The following is a 21,348-nucleotide window of genomic DNA, read 5'->3' on the forward strand; positions in this document are numbered from 1 at the left end:
TAGCTTAATTTTCTTTTAAAAAGATTTTATTTATTTGTTTGAAAGGCAGAGGCAGAGAAAGAGAGTCTTCCATCTGCTGGTTAACTCCCCAAATGGCCACAACGACTGAAGCCAGGAGCCAGGAGCTTCTTTCCGGTCTCCCACGTGGGTGCAGGGGCCCAAGGACTTGGGCCATCTTCTACTGCTTTCCCAGGTCATAGCAGAGAGCTGGATTAGGAGTGGGGCAGTCGGGACTCAAACTGGCGCCCATATGGGATGCTGACACTGAAGTTGATTGCTTTACCCACTACACCACAGTGCTGGCCCCCCCAAAAGATTTTTTAGAGTGATTTCTGTGATATAATTTTTAAAAATTTGGTTTATAACCCAAATTGGATTTTATTTGTGCACAGGGGCAGCAGAAGGGAGCACTGCTCTACCTGCTTCTCTGAGCTGGGGCTAAATAGTTTTGTTTTTAAATTTAGGAATTTAGAGACACATCATCATTGCCTTTCTCTTTCTTTCTGCATAGTGAGTACTTTGGCTTTTTTGAAAATCATTGGGGCTGGTGCTGTGGCTTAGTGGGTAAAGCCCCCACCTGCAGTGCCGGCATCCCACATGGGTGCCAGTTCAAGTCCCTGCTGTTCTACTTCTGATCCAGCTCTCTGCTATGGCCTAGGAAAGCAGAAGATGGCCCAAGTCCTTGGGCCCCTGCACTGGCATGGGAGACCTAGAAGAATCTCCTGGCTCCTGGCTTTAGATTGGTGCAGTTCCAGCTGTTGCGGCCAATTGGGGAGTGAACCAGCGGATGGAAGACCTCTCTTTCTCTCTCTCTCTGCCTCTTCTTCTTTCTCTGTGTAACTCTTTCAAATAAATAAATATTAAAAAAATCATTAAACCATAAATTTAAGCCTAAGCAGTTCACTTGATCTCTAGTTTGGGTATGAATGAGGGCGATTTGATGGTTTTAAATGATAGTTTAATTTTTCTATCAATGAAGCCAACATGGAATAAAGGATGAATTGTACTTGTGACTGTGGATTAATTCTGACTTAATTCATGGTAGCTTAGTTTACTGAAATAATTGTCCCTTCTAGTTCACTAAAAATTAGGCAGAATGTTGATGAACTACTCAACTTCAAGATGTATTAAAGAAGGGTTAAAAAGTAGTCCCATTAGGGGGCCAGCATTCATGTCCACTGTTCCACTTCTGATGGAAAAACCTGGGAAAAGCAGCAGAACATGGCCCAAGTGTTTGGGCCCCTACCACTTAGTGGGAGACCCCGATGAAGCTCCTGGTTTGACAGGGCCCAGCCCCAGCTGGTCCGGGACGTGAACCAGCAGATGGAAGATCTCTGTCTCTCCATCTCTCTGATTTCCAAGTAAATAAATAAAAATCTTTTTTAAAAAATAGTTTTATAGTAAGAAATTACAAACATGTCTTACTCAAATCTAAACACAAAATGTAAGAACCACATTTATCTTTCCAGAGCACCTCACTGTACAGAGATCCATAAATGTTGAATTGATGTGATATTTCCTTAATTTGCAGTGTTCCTGTCTTGATAGCTTTCCAACAGCATGATACCTGTGAATAAGTAAGTTTTTTATAATTACCTCAGAAAGATGGTCTAAATTCTTTGGTTTTTCTGAAATGTATCAAATATTGCTTTTCATAAACCACTGCCTGGAGTTTGGAAATCGTTTTCTACACAAAGTGTTTGTTGTATTTCCGGGGCTGGGGGTGGGAGGAGGTTATTTTTTGTAACAGGATTTGACCTGTAACTATGATTGAGAATTTTCTTAGAGGAGTTCAAAGCATTTTACAGGGATCATCTCATTTATCCCTCAAAAGTAAGGCAGAGGCATTATCTCCTCTACAGACTGAGAACACTAAAAGGCCAAGATAGGTGGGGTTTTTTTGGTTGTTGTTGTTTTGCTAAGATCAAAAAGTAATTCCAGTGCCAAGCCAGATTCCGGTCTGACCTTGTTACACGACGCTTCTGTAGCATCTCAACACAATGTAGCTTCTTCCCTAAGTCTCTCCTTGGCTATGCTGAGTGTTGAATAATTTTTGGAATTGGTTTCTCATTCCTTCCTGCTCTCTGAAAATGGGTGTTAAGATGTAGACAAATACAAAAGAAACCCCTCAATTCCTTTCTGTCTGGATTCGGGGTGCAGCCATATTCCTTTCTCTAAATTTCACTTCCACACATAATCAGTGTAAAATTACTAACGAGATAATTTCTTTTTCTTGTACAAGTCTTCAAAGTCTGTCTATTTCACACTTACAGCATACTTCAATTTGAACCAGTCACACGTCAAATGCTTCAGAGTCACGTGGCAAGGAGGGACGGTGTTGGACAGCACAGGTGTAGACCTCGGGTGCTCTCCTCTCAGGTGGGTGCCATGAGAACTGAATGGGTGGTAGAGAGAAGGGATCCTGGGTGATCTTTGCACCTGGGTGGTGGCTAATAAGAAGGCCTACCTTTGCCATGTCCTGACACTATTTTGGGAGTTAAGGAGTCGCCTCCCAAATTAGGTCCAACATGCAAGTTCACCGCCAGGCCCTTGGTTCATACCCTGTGTGAGAAACCGGGGTGTGGAACTTCCAGGGCTGCTGTTCCTGGGGCCCCGGCATGTGGCCTGCGGAGAGGAAGCCTCACTCAAGGGAGGAAGAGGAAGGCTCCCCTGACAGGAAAGCCACCCCACTAGGTGCTTCTGGAGGGCAGGGGCCTTCGGTGGGTCCCACAGCAAGCTCGATGCACGAACGCCTGCGCTCGCACCAAGTGCTCCCGGCTGCCCGGGATGGGGGCTGTCCGCGCCCCGGCCTCAGCCCGCACCCCAAAGTGGCTCCACGGCCGCAGGTGTGAGGGGCGGGCCCAAGCCCGGGCCCGCGCCGCCCCATGTGACCCGGTCCGACATGGTGTCGCCTCCTCCCGGGCCCGCGGCGGCGGCAGCGGCGGCGGCGGCTCCGGCTCGGCTCCGCGTCGGGCCGGCCCCGCGGCCGTTCATGGGCAGCCAGGGCCGCTCGGGGGCCCCCGGGAACGGCGGGCCAGGGGAGGGCGAGGGCGGGGAGGCGAGGAAGCTGCAGGAAGGGAGGGTCGCGAGGGGAAAGCGAAGGAAGGGGAAGGGGAAGGGAAAAGCGGGCGCAGGGCAAGGCGGAAGAGGAAGCGGGGCGGAAGGGAAGCCGGGGCCGCGGAGGGCGGCGGAGGCAGCGGGGCCGCGGGCTGAGGCGGGAGCGGGGGCAGGCCCGGCCGAGGGAGCAGAGCGGGGCGGAAGCGTGGAGGAAGGGGCGAGGAGCCTCGTTAAGCGAGACGAGGGGAGAGCGGGGGCGAGGGACAAGGCACAAGGAAGAGACGATGGGCAGGAGGCATGGAGGGTCCGGACTGGACGGCGGGAGGACACCAGGCCGGGGAGAGCACAGAGGCGAGGGAGTCAGGCTTGGGGCGGCGTCGCGGGGACAGGGGCGGCCATGGCGGCAGCAGCTGAGGAGGAGGCAGCGGCTCGCCCGCCCGCCGCGCGCCCGACAGCCGGGTCCGCGCTGTGGCGCCTGCCGGAGGAGCTGCTGCTGCTCATCTGCTCCTACCTGGACATGCGGGCCCTCGGCCGCCTGGCCCAGGTGTGCCGCTGGCTGCGGCGCTTCACCAGCTGCGACCTGCTCTGGCGCCGGATAGCCCGGGCCTCGCTCAACTCCGGCTTCACCCGGCTCGGCACCGACCTGTAAGCGCCCGCTCGCCCGCCCGTTCCCCGCCCCGGGCGGGCCGGCGTCCCGGGAAAGGGCGGGGCGCCGCGGCCTGGTCGGCCCGGGTCTGTGTCGCACTCCGAGTTCCGAGGCCCAGGCTTGCCTCCCTCCAAGGCCCCCTTTCGTGGAAACCTCCCCACAGCATCCCTGTCGGCACCTCCCCCGTGGGCGGCTGCTCACAGTTAGCACCCCCTCCAGCTTTTAATTGTGCCTTCGCCCCAGAGCCTCAGCCTCAGGCTGGCCTGTGTTCCTTCGTGCATTGGGCGGCTCCTCCAGTCCAGCTCTTAGCCCCGGGTCCACGAAGTGGCAATCAGAACGTTTCGTGGACGTCAGCTCAGATCAAATCCAGCTAGGAGCAGAGCAAGCGCTCAGCCCCAGTGTCAGCCGTGGTTCATGACTGTACAGGCGGACGGCCATGAACGAGGCTGGATTAGGGCCATGAACGAGGTGCCTGCTTGAGGCAAGAGGCTGGATTAGGGATGGTGTTGCAATTTGGCCTGTCCTTGGTAGGGCCTGGAGTCTGCCAATGAAGAGCTTTCTTGAACCACATAAGCTGTTAAAACGGGACAGGTGAAATGTATGAAATTGGGGGAGTAAAAGCTCTCAGATTGTACCTTGCATCATCCAACTGTGTTTTTTAAAAGGCAGTTTTAATGCCGTGGAGTAACATTACAGAATGTTTTTTAAAACCTAGAAAGCCACAACACCATCACCTCTAGACCCTAATTTTACTTAGACATTTTTAATTTTAACAATTTTTAAAAAGATGTGTTTATTCGAAAGGCAGAGTGACAGAGAAAGAGATCTTCCATCTGCTAGTTCATTCCCCAGGTGGCCACAACAGCTGGGGCTGGGCCAGGCAAGCCTGGAGCCAGAGACTCCACCTGGGTCTCCCATGTGGGTGGCGTGAACCCAAGCACTTGAGCCATCATCCCTCAGGTACATTAGTAGGGAGCTGGACTGGAAGTAGAGCAGCTGGGACTTGCACTGCACTCTGAAATGGGAGGCAGGTGTTGCAAGTGGCTCCTTAGTCTGTTACTCTACAATGCTGGTCTCTATTGAAAACTATTTAAAATTGTCTTTTAATTTTATTTGAAAGGCTTAGAGTCACACAGAGATCTTCCATCTTTTGGTTCACTCTCCAGTTCACTGGATTGGTCTGAAGCCAGAAGCTAGAACTCAATCTGGGTCTCATGTGGGTGGCAGGGACCCATGAAACTTGAGCCATCACCTCTACCTCTCAGTGTGCACATTAGCAGGAAGCTGGAATGGGAAGTGGAGCCAGGACTTGAACCCAAGCCCTCTGATACAGCATATGGGTGTCCCAATGGGGTCTTCACTGCTGTGCTAAATGCCCAACCCTATTTTAATTGTTAACAATTTTTAAGCATATACCTCCACCCACAATAGTTGCTGTCTTACTGATGCTGACAGAATACATGGGTGCATAATGAATAATGCATTTTAGGCTAACAGTCTTATTGAAATGTAAGCCACATTGTAATCCATAAACTGTACTTTGGAAATTTATAGTTACTAAATAAAAAAAAATTCTAAAAAAAAAAAAAAAGAAATGTAAGTCACATACCATTTGACATGTCTTTTAATTAGTTTTTCAGGATAAAATCTCAGGGTGGGCTTTATTGGGTCAAATATTATGGTTTGCAAAGGTGCTGCTTCAAGTTATAGTGCACCTGCAAAGAGTGAACCAATCTTATGTATCAATTTAAATGATCTTTGCTGTTTTAGTGAACATATACTGTTGTCTCCAAATTGTATTGTTTCCCATCTCTTATCACTGGTCGGGATAAATGTTTTTGCGGTGAGATTGTTCCTGCTTTTTGCCCATTTATTATTGAGTTCTTGGTGTTTTTCTTATAAAATTGGAAGCCGTGGATCATAGTTGTTAGACTCTTGCCTGTCATATTTGATGCATATATTTTCCTTGTCAATTCTTTTTATCATTTTTATCTTATAAAAGTTTTACACTTTAATGTATTAGAATCTGACAATCTTTTGTGAGTTTTCTCTCTTGTCCCCCAAAGATGAGAAATTTATAATTTCTCCATAGATCTGATAAATCTTCATTTTAATTTCCCGTTGGTCTCCTTAGAATCTGATTTTTAAATAGTTTACACTTTCAGCAGTATCACATTTTTTTTGGTGTAAGAGGTGAACTCAACTTACTGTTTTTTCCCCAGAATGGCTACGTAGGTATCATTACACCTGGTATTGTTTCTTCTTGTTCTTTTTGGTTTGGAAAGCTTATTTTGTTGTATATTGTTTATTTATATGCAGATATATGTATGTATGTTGGATCCACATCAGAACTCTCCAGTTTGTTCCTCTGATTTATCTGTTACACTTATTCCTATGTCTTTCTCAATGTATGCATTTTGCTTTTATTACAAATACAGTCTCTTCAGTGTTTTGCAGCTGGGTACCATTGATATATACACTACTAGAATCTTTTGTAAATTTCACACCTAATCATTGTGATGAACTCATTATTAATACTACCATGACCTTGTTGTCGATAATGATTCCTTGGAATTTTTTGAGCCTGTAGTCTTGTCACTTGCAAAGACAGTATTTTTCCTCTTCCTTTCTTACAAGACTAACTCTTTCAAAGGATATTACCTTGAAAAGAATTTGGCTAAAATGACTGGAACCCAAGCCAACCAAGGCAGTTTGGCTTTCTCTCTCACCTTATAGAGATGGAATGAGTGAATTTAAAATAGTTCCTTTTTCTTTCCTTTTGCGATGTCCAAAAAGAGATAGTAAGGGTGTATCTGTGTACTGCAGCAACATGAATACTAGATGAAGTGAGTTTGTAATGTAAAGTGCATTGAGATTGCCAAATGCTACCGTGGCTTTATTATTTATTAGACATGTGTGTGTTGATTTCTCGCCTGTGTCCTAGGGTGAAGGATCTCTGGCCTTCTCGGGAAGTTGTTTTACTGTAGCACTTGATAAAGAGCAGGGTCACTGCCTGGTGTTCAGCATTGAGGGAGAAGTTATGCGTGTTACAGCAGGTGGAGACGGCGTTTGCCAGTGTGGTCTGTTTCTGGACAGCTGCAGAGACTGAAGAAGCCACTAAGGGAAGTGGTTGTCATCCCTGGAGGGAGAAGGCGTGCACCCCGGCCCTCTGAGGGCATCAGGAGTATGGCTGCTTGGATAGTGGCAGGGCTGTCCTTCCTGCTCTGGGCTAATTCACTGCAGACCGGATATGTTTTTATAAGTACAACATAAAACTTCATTTTATCAGAAGCCATATAACCTTACTGGCCCTGAATTTCCTCGTCTATAAAAAATGAGACTAACATTGCCTTGTAAAATGAGGCCTAAATGCACAGTGCTAGGCACAGTGTTCAGCACAGAGAAAGGCCCACAGGAAATTGCCGTCAAATGGAACTTTGGATTGCTTGCCTTCTCTGTTCCGTCCTTGTACAGCAGAAGTGGGGATGGCTTGAACTGGAGGTGCTGCCTCAAGACGGGGGTGGAGGGAAAGCTCTCTCGGCTTAGTTTCTCTCACCTGTCCTGAATGTTTTCAGAAACATGACAGCAGAACCTGTGGGCTTAGGATCTGTGCTCCCTGCTGAAGAGCCTCTTGATTCTCAGAAACACAAACTGCTAAGGTTTACTGACCTTCCGGCCCAGGGCAAGCCCTGTTCAGTTTGGCTGTTCCTAACTGATCATAGCTTTGTTGAGTAAGATGAACTGCTTCGGTTCCTTGTGATTTGTTAATGGTCTTATACTTGTGCTTGAAGGCATTTTGGCCACTTTAAAACCACAAACAAATAATTTGCTTCCTTTTAGGCCTCTTGCCCAAACAGTGAACACTAGTTCGCATCCTGAGCTTCCTTTTTTTTCCAAGGGAGCAGGAAGATAGTTCCAGTCAGTCATCCGATTTAAAATCAGTTTTCTTGGAAGATTTTTATGAAGCCTAGGGGAATAGAAATATCTTGGATATCATAATAATAAAAAGCAAGGAAATGTTTCATATTCTGGTCTTTTAAGTTTCCCCTGAAGAGTATTGGGGAAAACTCACATATTGCAGCGTCCAGGAACAGAACACTGAAACGCAGTTCTGTCAGCTTCTAATGTAGGCCGGGTGAGAGAAGCAGACAGCGTGACAGCGGAGCGAGCAGAGGCACTGTTTGCAAACTGTGATACTGAAAATTAACAAGAGCAAAGAACGCAAAGAAAAAAGTATGTGTGCATGTAAACCTATTTCTAAAATAACTTCTGCCAGTCTCGCATCAAGGAAAACTTACTTGATCCCCAGTTAAGTGTTAACATACTTTCAACCGGAGTTTTATGTTAAAACAGCCTTTGGTGCTCTTGCTTTTTTGCCTGTGATAGATTTGCCTGGAATTAACAATAGGTGTTTAGGGAGGGAGGTCCTGGGGTGTTTGCCCTGGCATGTACGTTCATTCCTCTGGCCACGTCCTGTAGCCTTGGAGCTCTTTGAGGCTGGGGGACTGGGGTATCTATTTCAGTGATGATTAACGTCCAGAGTGGTGAGATAGACACAGATAAGCAGAGTGTGTTTGTTTGTTTTAAAATGATTGCGCCTAAGAGCATTTTTTTGGCCCAGAAAGCATAAAGTTTCCTAACTCTGAATGAAGATGGCATCACTGACTGGTTACATTTAAAGCCTAAAGTGTGATCTTCAGAAAACAATTAGCAACTCAAAGTAACCCAGGCTCTCTCACCTTTCTGCCTTACCTAGGGAGGAGAATCACTTACTTCTTCTCCAGTTCATTGAAAAGTTTCATATATGGATATATTTATTGTCTTCAGTCATTTTGAAATACCTTATTTTTAATGACTTCTGTGACTTAATAAAAGTAGAGTTCAGTTTACATGCTCAAAATAAATAAAACAATACACCTGTGGAAGCAGGAAATGGGCTAGTGTACTCGCCACCTCCAGATGCAAACTAGAAGAGTGGAAGGGGCCTTCTACTCCACAATTGTGAGGGTATAGAAGCAGCTTATGTCGTTTCCATTCTTGTAAAACTAGAATGGTAGAGGGTGAGTTTCCTGGTTTTTAAGGCAGAAACACAAAGATTTCACAAACTGCATGAATTCCTATTGGAATGAGATCTCTGAAAATAGTTCAGTGCTCTTTTAGTTCAGTGTTTTTTGTTTTTAAGATTTATTTATTTGAAAGGCAGAGTTACAGAGAGGTGAACAGAGGGAGATCTGCATCTCCTGATTCACTCCCCAAATGGCTGCAATGGCCAGAGCTTGGCTGATCTGAAGCTGGGAGCCAAGAGCTTCTTCTGGGTCTCCCACGCAGGTGCAAAGGCCAAAGGACTTGGACCATCCTCTACTGCTTTCCCAGGCCATAGCAGAGAGCTGGATTGGAAGTGGAGCAGCTGGGTCTTGAACCAGTGCCCATACGGGATGCCAGCACTGCAGGCAGCGGCTTTACCCGCTACATCACAGCACTGGCCCCTAGCTTCAGGTTTCTGTGTAGAACTTTCATATTGGGTAAAGATCATTCTTGAGCTGCTGAGACCCAACTGACAGGTCACTGAGGAAGCCTACTTACTTTAGAAAAATTATTTCTGAATGTTTTACATAGAAATGAATTACCTTTGTGTGAGAACTTAACGTTAACTCTGAGTTGACCCTGGCATTGGATTAGGTTCTGGTATGATGGCATAACCACAGAACAGGGAGAAATTCAGGTGGGCTCTTGTTGATGCCAGGCTCCAGTAAAATTTGAAAATTCAGATGACATCAATTGTTTGAATAAAGGGGATGAAAATCGGGTCTTGAATTTTCAGTGGAAGCTGGTGTACCCCACTAGTTTGATCCACAGAGAGTGATTTTTGCTGAGCTTCAGTATTTTTTTTCTCAGGTGTGTCTACCATTAGAAGAGGTTGAAAATCCAAAGATTTGGCTTATTCTCGAGGAAAGACCTTTCTATTCAGCAGTCTTACTCAGATTTGAACAGAATCACATGGAACTCCAGTTGTGGTCAGTAGAAGCAAGATGGTTGTGCTAAGTAACAATATGTTTATGAATCCTGAATCATGCAAGTACTCAAGCTGTATCCAAAATGGAGTATGAGACTATCTGAAGGATTAATTTCTTGTTAGAAGTTTGACTACCTTGTCCCAACTCTGTGTCAGTTCTTCATTTCATCCATACTGTCCACATGGCCCTCCCTGGAAGTCTGGGCCACCCAATGGGCCCCTGTGCCTGCCCCTCTTTAGCCCGCAATTAATTGCCAACACATTCTTTCTTTTCCTCCTCCTTTTTGGTATTTGACATGAGCTCAAATTGCTGAGAAAGGTGACAACTGTGAAATGAAGACAGGGCTTGGAGACACCTTAAAAAATACATGCAAAGGCCACTAAATGACAAGAGCAGACTGCCAGGCTCTTTCAAAACATCACCATGTCTGTTGACTTTCCATTCCTTGTCCACAGCACAAAATTGGAGGTCAAAGAATCATAGGAGTTGGAGATGGAAAAGACATTTGGGGTCAGCCAGTTCATCCCTTAGCCTTCTTCTGCCCTGATTTCGAATCATTCTTTACATTATATTTTCTCTACCAGCTCTTGTACAGTTTTCACGGTCTTCACTCAGCCCCGGCTGTCACCTTTGGGGAATGATGCTGGGAGTTCCGTCCAGTCTCTCCTGGCAAGGAGAGAGATTGCCTCTGCCCCTAGTTGACATTCGTGAACTTCTTTGTTGGTGGTCTCAGCTGAGAGGTTGAGGCTGACTGTCTCCCTGTTGCCTGGGGATAGGGGGCCTTTCTAGACAGAGTTGAGGAGCATTTTGTGTCTGATGACACTGGGCAAGGGATAAAGATCCAGGAGTATAGGGGTGCCACTGCTGAATTTATTTCTAGACTGTTTTTGCTTTTCAGGGCTCCTGACCTAAAAGGGGATTTATATATATATGAGGTGGGACAGGTGGGCAGAGGCAAGAGACTTACATTGAGTTGGCATTTGACAAGAACCCTAACTTGAAAACTGGTGGATGCAGCAGACAGACAGACACGGTTAGTCATGTGTAGTAGTAGCAGAAGGTTGTTCCAAGAAATCCACGCTAGGGCAAGCTTAGAAGAGTGGCTTACTGTGGAGACGCTTCAGCTCAGCCTGAGACGGGTGAGCGTTTTGGACGAGCGGACACTGTTGCTTTTGTGGCTTCCCCTTGCTTTAGAAAAATGGAGAAAGAAGTCTTATGCTCACTGGCTGTGTGGTTTGGAAGGGGGAATGGTCGTTTTTAGATGCAGCTTTGGAGGGATACCCCCAGCTCCCCCCGCTTGTTCCAGCAGCTGTTGGGAGCAGTCCGAAGGGGGTATTATATTTCTTCTGGTAACTCTGCCAAGAATGAGAGGAAATCCACAATCTGTGGGGTTTTTCTGGGGGGTGGGGTGGGGATGGGGTGGCAGGTGATGGGACAGGGAAATTAAATTGTTTTATAGTAAATATGCTGGATACTTTTCCTGGAAGGCTATTTCACTGAAAGGAACGATATTTCCCCCATTCACCAACTGTGCAATAAGTTCCTTCTCTTTAGAGAAAGGGAAATAGTCTGAGTACTTTTTTTCTTTCTTCACTGTAATTCAGCTCTGACCTCCCATGTTTCTTTGAATTTCCCTTTAGAAAATCCATCTTGAAAAGGTAAACCAGATTCCGACACAGTGGCTCACACGCTGCAGAGGGGACTCCCTCCAGAAGTGAGTGGCTAAGGGAGAGCCGTTGTCCAGCTCTTATCTTGGCTGCAGTTTGGCTTTATCATAATGGCCTAGAACTGGAGATATGAAAACTTGCTGGGTGGCATCTGGTTCATGTTCTCTCTATCCCCTTCTATGCTGGGAGGGCACGATAGTAATTTTGACCACTGGGGTTGAGAGCCTATTTTGGTGATGAATATGGACACAGCTTCAAGATTAAAAACAGTAAAAGACAACCCTGGGAAGCAGAGCAGAGCAATTAGTTCTCACATTTCAGGTGAGGAGTCCAGGGACAAGTCATTCTGAAGGTGGGAGGATGAGGTCCACCTCCAAGTCTGCTGTAGCCGAACTCACGGATCACTTGGAGGAAGACTTGTTTACAATAAAATAGTGCGATCTTATTGCTGTTTATTTTCAGAAGGTGCTAGATCACCCTTTCCAAAATGTGTTGTGGGATTCTTGACAAACTAATTCTGTAATCAGATGGGTGTGGGATATGTTGTGCACCACATCCCCCTCTTGGGGGCATCATTATGCTCATTGGTAAGCTAATGGCACTCACAGTCCCTGTGCTACAGGGACTTATGTACTCAATTTTGTTTCAGCCAGGATTGTCCAAAATCTTTTAACCATAAAATTATTTTTCCTCCATAAGTCTGTCTCTCTCTCTCTCTCTCTCTCTCTCTCTCTCAAAGATTTATTTTATTTGAAAGGCAGAGTTACAGGGAGAGAGAGGTCTTCCATCCACTGGCTCACTCCCCAAATAGCTGCACTGGTTGGTGCTAGGCCAGGCCAAAGCTAGGAGCCTGGAACTTCACCTGGGTCTCCCACTTGGATGCAGGGGCCCAAGCACTTGGACCATCTTCTGTTGCTTTTCCCAGGCACATTAACAGGGAGGTGGATCAGAAGTGTAGCAGCCAGGACTTGAACCAGTGGCCATATGGTATGCTGGCACTGCAGGCAGTAGCTTTACCTGCTACGCCACAACACTGGATCTGATTAATATCTGTTAACATCTGTTAACACTCACTGGTTAAATGCCCTGTAAATACAGAACCTGACCAATGGCAGAAGGAAATGGGTATGAACTTGGCTCAACTCTGAATTCTAAGCTCACCCATGTAGAGGACCAGAGTAATATCCAGTGCTTCTGAAACTCCTTTGGACAGCTTGACATGCGGGTGCCATATTAAGATACTTTGCTTAGATTCCTTCCCTTGAGCCTTTATAGCATAAGAATTTGGAAGACTTGGGTGAATTCTTGTGGATGTGGCATTTTATACCATTTTAGGCAGAACCTTTGGGACCAGAGATACCAGGATATACTTGAGAAAGTTTGTGGAAATAGGATTAAAGGTTAAATTTATTTTGGTGCAAAAATTTTTTGAAATGTGTGCATAGTTTTTTTCATACTGCATGTTTTCCATGAACTTTTTTGAAGACCCTGTGTATTGTTGGAAGTGAGGTTTACCGAAGGGAGAGGCATACTTTTTGAGAACTCTTACGTCAGCAGTATCTATCAATATACTTAACCATATTAGGACGATGGTTCTCAATTTTTGTGTCTCAGACATACCTTTGTATAGTGTTAGAATTTTGGATACTACATGAAAGGATTAAAGGCAAATGCAAGTATCAGGAAATTGAAAGCCCTACCATGATTATTTATGCTCTTTCTGTATTCACCTTCTGTTGTGTTAGTGTTTGAGTAGCCCTCTTTTTCCCCGACCTTGTTCTCTTGTATTCTCTGAGATGAAGCCCACACATTTCCTTTGAACATGCAGTATTCCTCTTGTCTGCAGCAAATCATATCACAGGCCATATTACGGTTTAGTATCTAAGAGCAATCCCTGTGAAAGTGTGGAACTTGGATTCAGCGCTGAGGTGTAGTGGGTTGGGCCGCTGCCTGCAGAGCTGGCATCCCATACAGATGCTGGTTTGAGTCCTGGCCGTTCCATCTCCCTCCCTCCCTTTCTCCCTCCTTCTCTCCCTCCCTCCCTCCCTCCCTCCTTTTCTTCCTTGATTTTATTTATTTATTAGAGAGGCAGAAAGGTCTTCCATCTGCTTTTTCAGTCCCCAAATGGCCGCAATTGGCCAGAGCTGGGCCAATCTGGAGCCAGGAGCTTCTTCTGGGTCTCCCACATGGGTGCAGGGGCCCAAGCACTTGTGCCATCTTCCACTGCTTTCCCAGGCCCTCAGTAGAGGGCTGATTTGGAAGAGGATCATCCAGGACAGGAACCAACATCCATATGGGATGCCGGCACCGTAGGCAGAAGCTTAGCCTACTGCGCCACAGTGCCGGGCTCCTGCTCCATTTCTGATCCAGCTCCCTGGTAATGTGCCTTGGAGAGCAGTGGAGGATGGCCCAAATCCTCCCAAGTAGGAGGCTCATATGTAGCTCCTGGCTCCTGGCTTCAGCCTGACCCAATCCTGGCTGTTGCGGCCATTTGGGGAGTGAACTAGCATATAGAAAACCTCTCTCTCTCTCTCTCTCTCGCTCTCTCTCCTTTTTCTCTTTAACTCTGCCTTTCAAATATATAGAAATAAATCTTTTAAAGAATAAAGTGTGGAATTTAAAGTTTTATTTATTTATTTGAAACTGAGAGCCCAGAACCCAATCCCTGTCTTCTACATAGGTGGCAGGGACCCATCCACTTGATTACCTGCTGATTCTCAGGTGTGCATCAGCAGGAAGCTAGAATTGCAGGCAGAGCTGGAACCCTAACCCAATACTCAGATATGGGATGTGGGTGTCCCAAGTGGTGTCTTAACCACTATACTAAATGCCTAACCCTGGAAGTGTAGATTGTCAAACAAACAGATTCTAGAAATAGTTCAAAATTTGATGACACACTTATTCAGGATTTCTGGTCTAGTGCTAGTCTGCAGAATGCTGGTTGAGAGCCACTTTTTGAAGCATTAAGAGGCTTAAGATTTGATCCCTGGAATTTATGACTATATTGGACAAAAAAGATGTATAGCTGTGAAAAGCTCGAAATGAGTAGGTTTCTGGAAGGCTCAGTCTAAGAGCCCGGATGACGTGGAGAGGGATGTTTAGAGGAGACAGGGAAGTAGCAGCTTTAGCTGGATCTTGAAAATGACTGAATTTGACAAGTCCCCAGAAGGAATGAGCATTTGTCAGAGGAAAAGATAGGTTGGCACTGGCATTAGAGGCAAAGGTGTGGATACAGGGGTGAATGCATAGTGTAGAGTATGATGGGAGGCGGAATGGGTTAAGTGGGTTGATGTTTGGGGCCACTCAAGGGAAGTGAAGATTGGCTCTGCCAGCCCCATACCCTCATTGTACATTGTCCTCTCGTGATGCTGCCACACCACCCTGTGTGCTGGGGCTAACCCCCATTCCCAGACCTGGAGGATAAGCCATGTAACACAGTCTGATTTTTCGTTGGTGTTATTTTTTTTGGGGGGGAAAGGAGGACCGCTACTGCTGAGGCTCTTTGAGTATTCAGTTGAATTAAGTATAAATGAGGGTTAGAAGTTTCTTACTTAAGGCAGCTTAAATACTTGTATGTGAAAACTAGATTCTTAATACTGGTAGAGGAAGTAGGGGGTACAGGCAATATAGGGTACTGGTGGAATCTGCTTTCGGAGAAGAAGGTGGGAGAAATCAAGAGGCAGAATTAAATTAAAATTCCAAGCATCATTTTGTATTGCCCTGTCCCTCTCCTCGGCCCAGTGTCCTTGACATGGCCTCATTCTACTCCTGGGGACAGACACCCTTCTTTCCTGAGTTCCCAAGTCCGCAGAAAGCTATACTTAAGGAAACCTTGCCAGGTGTGCAGTGGGGCAGCCTCGGTGACATCAAGGGGAGCCAAACTTCGGGATGGTAGAGGGAGGGAAATTGATCTGTGTTCAGGAGTTTTCTGATCTTAGAGATTATGTGGGTTTAAGGCTTCTCCAATACACCCACACATCCCCTTGCTGCCCCGAAGCCATTTTCTTGCCAACTAGGTTTATTTATTTGCTTTTGGTTTTGGGGTGTGAACAAGGAGAGGGGAAATGAAGGGGGATTCTAGATAACTGCCAAGATTAATTTCTGCGCTCTGGACTCACTCACCAAGATTTCAGGGGCCAGATAGCTTACTGTGGGTGCGCCTTGTGCTGTGTTTGTTTAAAATAGGTCCTGCACCTAGGAATGCAGTCAGTCCCTGGTGGTGACTAAGTGCAGGAAAGCTGAGAGGGAGAGCCCAGGTGGAAAAATGAGCCGGAGGCAAGAGAAAGTGGGCTGGGAAGATGGCGCTAAAGCCAGGCCCACAGGCCAGGCCATAACTTCCTCTGTGCATTAGTAGTTACCAAGAGATTTATTTACAGGGCACTAACCACTTTTCTAGGGGAGCACCCTCACTTCACATCAGTAACGATGTAGGAGAAATGACCAGCCAGAGGAGTAGGGTGCTTACAGAATTCCCCGGGGCACCTGCTCCTGTCTTCTCAGGCCCTTTTTTCTGCCTCTTTTGATGGACTCCCTGTGACAGGACAGTGGCAGGACTCCCACGAGGAGGGAGAGATAGCCTCTTCAGAGTAAGGAGGTTTTCTTAATTTCTCTGGCTTTTTCTGGTGCTGAAGTCAATAGAGACATAGATGCAGTTTGGTTACCAGCGAGGGAATTGACCGTCCAGGATGCTTGGACAAAAGGGATGAAAAAACTGAACTGCTAGGATGTTTGTAACAAAGTGACACTTTCTCAGGTCAAAGCCAAGTAGAACTTTTTTTTTTTTAAGTTGAAATTTGCTTTGAAGGAGCACAGCCAAGTATTTTGATTGGTGCTTATCTGAGAGGATGCCTGCACCTGCTGTGTGGTAGCCTGTAAAGTTCAACTTTGAAAGTTTCTTGCTGCTGTGACCAAGCCCTTTGGGAAGTGCTGTGACCCTTAGTAAAGTGTCACCAAATAGCAGTTAAGTGATGATAGAGATGTTGTCCTTATCCCAATTTAGAAAATAGGCTGATTCCTTTCCCTCTGTTTTCTTTCTGCTGTGATCCAAAATATTCCATTTTTAATTTCACCTCTATCAATTAGTTTAGAGCCTGCAAATTATCTCTTTGATATCTGGGAGGGATTTGCAGGTAACAGTTGACAAGGAGTACTTTTGCTCCGGATCTCCATAAACCTGATAGCTCAGGTGTCTCTGTAGTAATGTGAGACTAGAGACCACACTCACCCAATGGAAGAATTCAGTAGAAATTTTAGCCTTAACAGGTATATACCCAAGTCCTAATCATCAAGCCTAAAAGATGACAAATGTTTGCCATGAGAGGGACAGTTTTTAATACTTGTAACTAAATTAATCAGAAGAAAAAAGAATGATTATTCATTTTGGTGATGATCTAGGTTTAAGTCCTAAACAATGGATATTGACTGCCACAAATATTTATATTCATGTAAAAGTAATGAACCTTTTTTAGAGATGTATAGCTTATACTGTATTTTGTTTTCGGTGTCACCTTTGAAACTTTGCAATTGTTGAAGTGTTATCCTCATTTCATAGCTGAAGAAATGGACAATTAGAGAAATTAGTTACCTGGGATCATCTGCCTTTTATGACTTTTCTGTAACCTTACTTAATGTACTATTCAGTTAAGGGTAAATAGAAATACATAGCTTTCAACAATCTTATGATACATTTTTTAAAAATGGGCCGCTTCCTAGAGCGTCATCATCTGTTTATGTCTTCTCAGCTTTTATAGAGACATAATTTATTTTTATTTTTTAAAGGTTTTTTTATTTATTTGAAAGAGTTATACAGAGAGAGGAGAGGCAGACAGAGAGAGAGAGAGGTCTTCAATCCGATGGTTCACTCCCCAATTGGCTGCAACAGCCAGAGCTGGGCCGGAGCTGCGCTGATCCAGAGCCAGGAGCCAGGAGCTTCTTCAAGGTTCCCCACATCGGTGCAGGGACCCAAGGACTTGGTCCATCCTCCACTGCTTTCCCAGGCCATAGGAGAGAGCTGGATCGGAAGTGGAGCAGCCGGGTATTGAACTGGCACTCCTATGGGATGCCGGTGCTTCAGGCCAGGACGTTAACACACTGCGCCACAGCGCCAGCCCCTTATTTTTATTTTTTAAAATATTTATTTATTTGAAAAGCAGAGTTACAGAGAAACAGAGACACAGGGAGAGAGGTTCTGCATCCGCTGGTTCACTCAACAAATAGCCACAATGGTCAGAGCTGGGCTGATCCAAAGCCAGGAGCCAGGAGCTTCTTCCAGGTCACCCACATGGGTGCAAGAGTCCAAGGACTTGGACCATCCTCTACTACTTTCCCAGGCCATAGCAGAGAGCTAGATCAGAAGTGGAGCAGCCTGGACTCGAACCTGTGTCTGTATGAGACGCTGGCACTTCAGGCAGCGGATTTACTCACTATACCACAGCACCAGCCCCAGAGACATAATTCTGTGCCCTATCTCCCCACCTCTGGCTTTGTAAATCTGACTTAGTTCTAACATTTCCACTACTTGCTATACAGTAGTTGTTTCAAAAATGTTTTACAGTCTTCACATCTGTCATTTCTAATGACGGTCTATTCCATTCCGTTACTATACCATTCTCCCCTACTGACAGACATTTGGGCTAGTTCCAGATTTTACCTCCAATATATTATACAAAGCTGCAGCTATAAATATATTTGTAAAAGTGTTTTTTTATTTTGAATTATTTCTTTGCAATACATGGCACGAAGTAGGAATGCTAAATCAAAAGCTGTCTTTTAATGGCTTACCAGCAAATTTCCTAGCCAGCTGAGCCTGTTCACAGCAATATGTACACTAAACCTAAAATTTTCTATCAAACCAAAAGCTAGTGTTGGGTTTTTCCACTTAATATATGTGACGTGGTATGTTAAAAGTTTTTTTAAGGTGCATGTCTGTAAACTGCTATTATGGGATGTTTTCTCCAGTGTTTTATTGGGGGAACACCACGTGACTTTTCTTGTCCTCCATTAGACATGGATGACAGAGTATTGGAGACAGGATGTTAGCTCGATAGATTTTTATCAGTTCTTTAAAGTTTTAGAGATAAACTTAACCTATAGTGTTGTTAATTTTTCTCTACTTTGTTGTTTTCATTTTAATCTCACTTTAAATTCTGTGGACTATTTCCAGTTTAATAGAATCAATGCACACATTATATTGCATTATAATGGGTACATTTCTGCTGTTTTTGTAATCAAGAAATCGTCTCTATTTTTCATTGGAATATGTGTATATTTCATTTTCTTCTACTTAAACTACATCATTCACTTTTTTACTTTTTGAATTATACAAGGGGCTTTGTTAAAAAAGCTCATGAAAAATGCAAATTATGAAAAAATACTTTTTTCACCAAAAAATAAATTTATCTTTCAGTTCCATTTTTTTTCATGAAATTTATAGTATCTCATACTTTATGATATCAGTTGACTATCAAAATCAGTTTTTTGCTGAACTGATTTCCACTTTCATCAACAGTATTATTATTTTAATGGGCATTTTCCTCTATCAAAATGTTACATTGTCGAAAAATGGGAAAGCATATAAAAGCACAAAGAAGAAAATGAAGGTACTCAAAGTTGGCTGTTGTCAGTTAACTGTTTGAGTCCATTTGTCCAGTGTTTTTTCAAGGCATGTTTTCCTTTTCCCTCTCTCCCTTCTTAAGTCAAAAACATGCAATACAAAGCTAAAGCACTAAGTAAGCAGTGATTTTTTTTTTTGACAGGCAGAGTGGATAGTGAGAGAGAGAGAGACAGAGAGAAAGGTCTTCCTTTTTGCCATTGGTTCACCCTCCAGTGGCCGCTGCGGCCGGCAGGTCTCACTGATCTGAAGCCAGGAGCCAGGTACTTCTCCTGGTCTCCCATGTGGGTGCAGGGCCCAAGCACTTGGGCCATCCTCCACTGCACTCCCGGGCCACAGCAGAGAGCTGGCCTGGAAGAGGGGCAACTGGGATAGAATCCGGCGCCCTGACCGGGACTAGAACCCGGTGTGCGGTGCCGCAAGGCGGAAGATTAGCCTGTTAAGCCACGGCGCCAGCCAGTGATATTTTTTTCATTAGCTTGAATTTTTACTTTGGTCATTATGTTTGTTTTTTTTAAAGATTTATTTATTTACTTGAAAGAGTTACACAGAGAGAGGAGAGGCAGAGAGAGAGAGAGGTCTTCCATCCACTGGTTCACTCCCCAATTGGCCACAATGGCTGGAGCTGTGCTGATTCAAAGCCAAGAACCAGGAGCTTCTTCCGAGTTTCCCACGTGGGTGCAGGGGCCAAAGTACTTGGGCCATCTTCTACTGCTTTCCCAGGCCATAGCAGAGAGCTGGATCAGAAATGGAGCAGCCAGGACTCAAACTGGCGCCCATATGGGATACCGGTGCTTTAGGCCAGGGCATTAACCCGCTGTGCCACAGCGCTGGCCCTGGTCATTATGTTTTAAATTCATATCAACCTGAGCCATTTCTGGAGTTTTTAAAATCACAGGCAGTTTGCGTATTGCTTATTTCCAATGTATTCTAGTTGAACAAAGCTAAGAATATGGGAAGCATAATTTCTTTATCAATAAGTACTTAATGATATGTATAAGGCATTGGATAAATTAAAACAGTGTCTGGCACATTGTAAGCGCCATGTTAAATGTTGGTTAAATAAACTGTATGTTGAATTATGATTGGGAGAGAGGATAACATTCTATATCACTTAAAAATAGTATTCGGGTAACTAAACTCTACTTACTATGTTGAAAAGATTTCCAATAGTAGGGTTTGAAATAAAATATTCCTTATGTTAACCTTCTGTTACCCAGAAAAATACAGCAGGAAAACTTTTCCTAAGGATTCATACTCTTTAAAATGTTCAAAAAATTGACATGAAACCACAGGTGTAAAAGTCTCACATGTCTGCATGGATAAAATACTATAAATTAAATGAAAAAGAAAATGATTAAGTTGAAAAAAGTTATAACACAGAATATACAAAGAGGCTTTACAAACTCACATGAGAAAGACAATGTGCTTAACAGAAAGTTAGGCCAAAGGACATGAGCAAACATTTCTCAGGAGAAATGCTGATGGATTCAGAACACATGACCAGGCGCCAGCACTGACTTAGTGGGTTAAGCTGCTGTCTGTAGAGCCAGGATCCCGTATGGATGCCAGTTCAAGTCCTGGCTGTTCCACTTCCTTTCCAGCTCCCTGCTGATGCACCTGGGAAAGCAGCAGAAGATAGCCCAAGTGCCTGGGCCCTGCATGCACGTGGGAGACCTGCATGGAGCTCCTGGCTCCTGGCTTCAACTGTTGAGGCCGTTTGGGTAGTGAATCAGCTGGGAGATCTCTGTCTCTCCCTCTCTCTCTAACTCTTGACTTTCAAATACATACACACATAAATAAATAAATAAATAAATCTTAAAAATAAGAACCATGTGATCAGATATTCAAAATTTTTCACAATTTTAAAACAATTTTATATGTTTAGAAACAGGGCCGGCGCCGCGGCTCACTAGGCTAATCCTCTGCCTTGCGATGCTGGCACACTGGGTTCTAGTCCGGTCGGGGCACCGGATTCTGTCCTGGTTGTCCCTCTTCCAGGCCAGCTCTCTGCTGTGGCCAGGGAGTGCAGTGGAGGATGGCCCAAGTGCTTGGGTCCTGCACCCCATGGGAGACCAGGATAAGCCCCTGGCTCCTGGCTTCGGATCAGCGTGGTGCGCCGGCCGCAGCGCGCCAACCGCGGCGGCCATTGGAGGGTGAACCAACGGCAAAAAGGAAGACCTTTCTCTCTGTCTCTCTCTCTCACTGTCCACTCTGCCTGTCAAAAAAAAAAAAAAAAAAAAAAAAAAAAAAAAAAAAAAACAACGAAGAATTTTTAAATTTGGAATTGCAAAGATAAAAAGAAATTGTAAAACTTGTCAGGACTGGGGGTCTGCATTCGGCCTCACAGCTAAG

The 21,348-nt window shown here is 45.0% G+C and overlaps 1 protein-coding gene and 1 long non-coding RNA gene across 3 annotated transcripts in view; one reads left to right on the top strand and one right to left on the bottom strand.

The window, feature by feature from the left end:
• Nucleotides 1–239: 239 nt before the first annotated feature.
• LOC133776111 (uncharacterized) lies at nucleotides 240–3,681 on the bottom strand. Of its 2 annotated transcripts, XR_009868342.1 has the most exons (4): nucleotides 3,569–3,681; nucleotides 2,562–2,625; nucleotides 2,272–2,395; nucleotides 240–1,567 (listed from the first exon to the last, which is right to left on the bottom strand). It is a non-coding gene; the product is annotated as an uncharacterized LOC133776111 (long non-coding RNA). The 2 variants fall into 2 exon arrangements; XR_009868341.1 differs by lacking the exon at nucleotides 2,562–2,625.
• FBXW4 (F-box and WD repeat domain containing 4) overlaps nucleotides 2,993–21,348 on the top strand; it is a 92,216-nt gene continuing 73,860 nt past the window's right edge. Inside the window, exon 1 of the mRNA XM_062214821.1 lies at nucleotides 2,993–3,702. Within this exon, the coding sequence (XP_062070805.1) occupies nucleotides 2,993–3,702 (710 nt within the window). The remainder of the gene's footprint in view (nucleotides 3,703–21,348) is intronic.

This window comes from Lepus europaeus, chromosome 17 (assembly GCF_033115175.1).
Source record: "Lepus europaeus isolate LE1 chromosome 17, mLepTim1.pri, whole genome shotgun sequence".
NCBI lineage: Eukaryota > Metazoa > Chordata > Mammalia > Lagomorpha > Leporidae > Lepus > Lepus europaeus.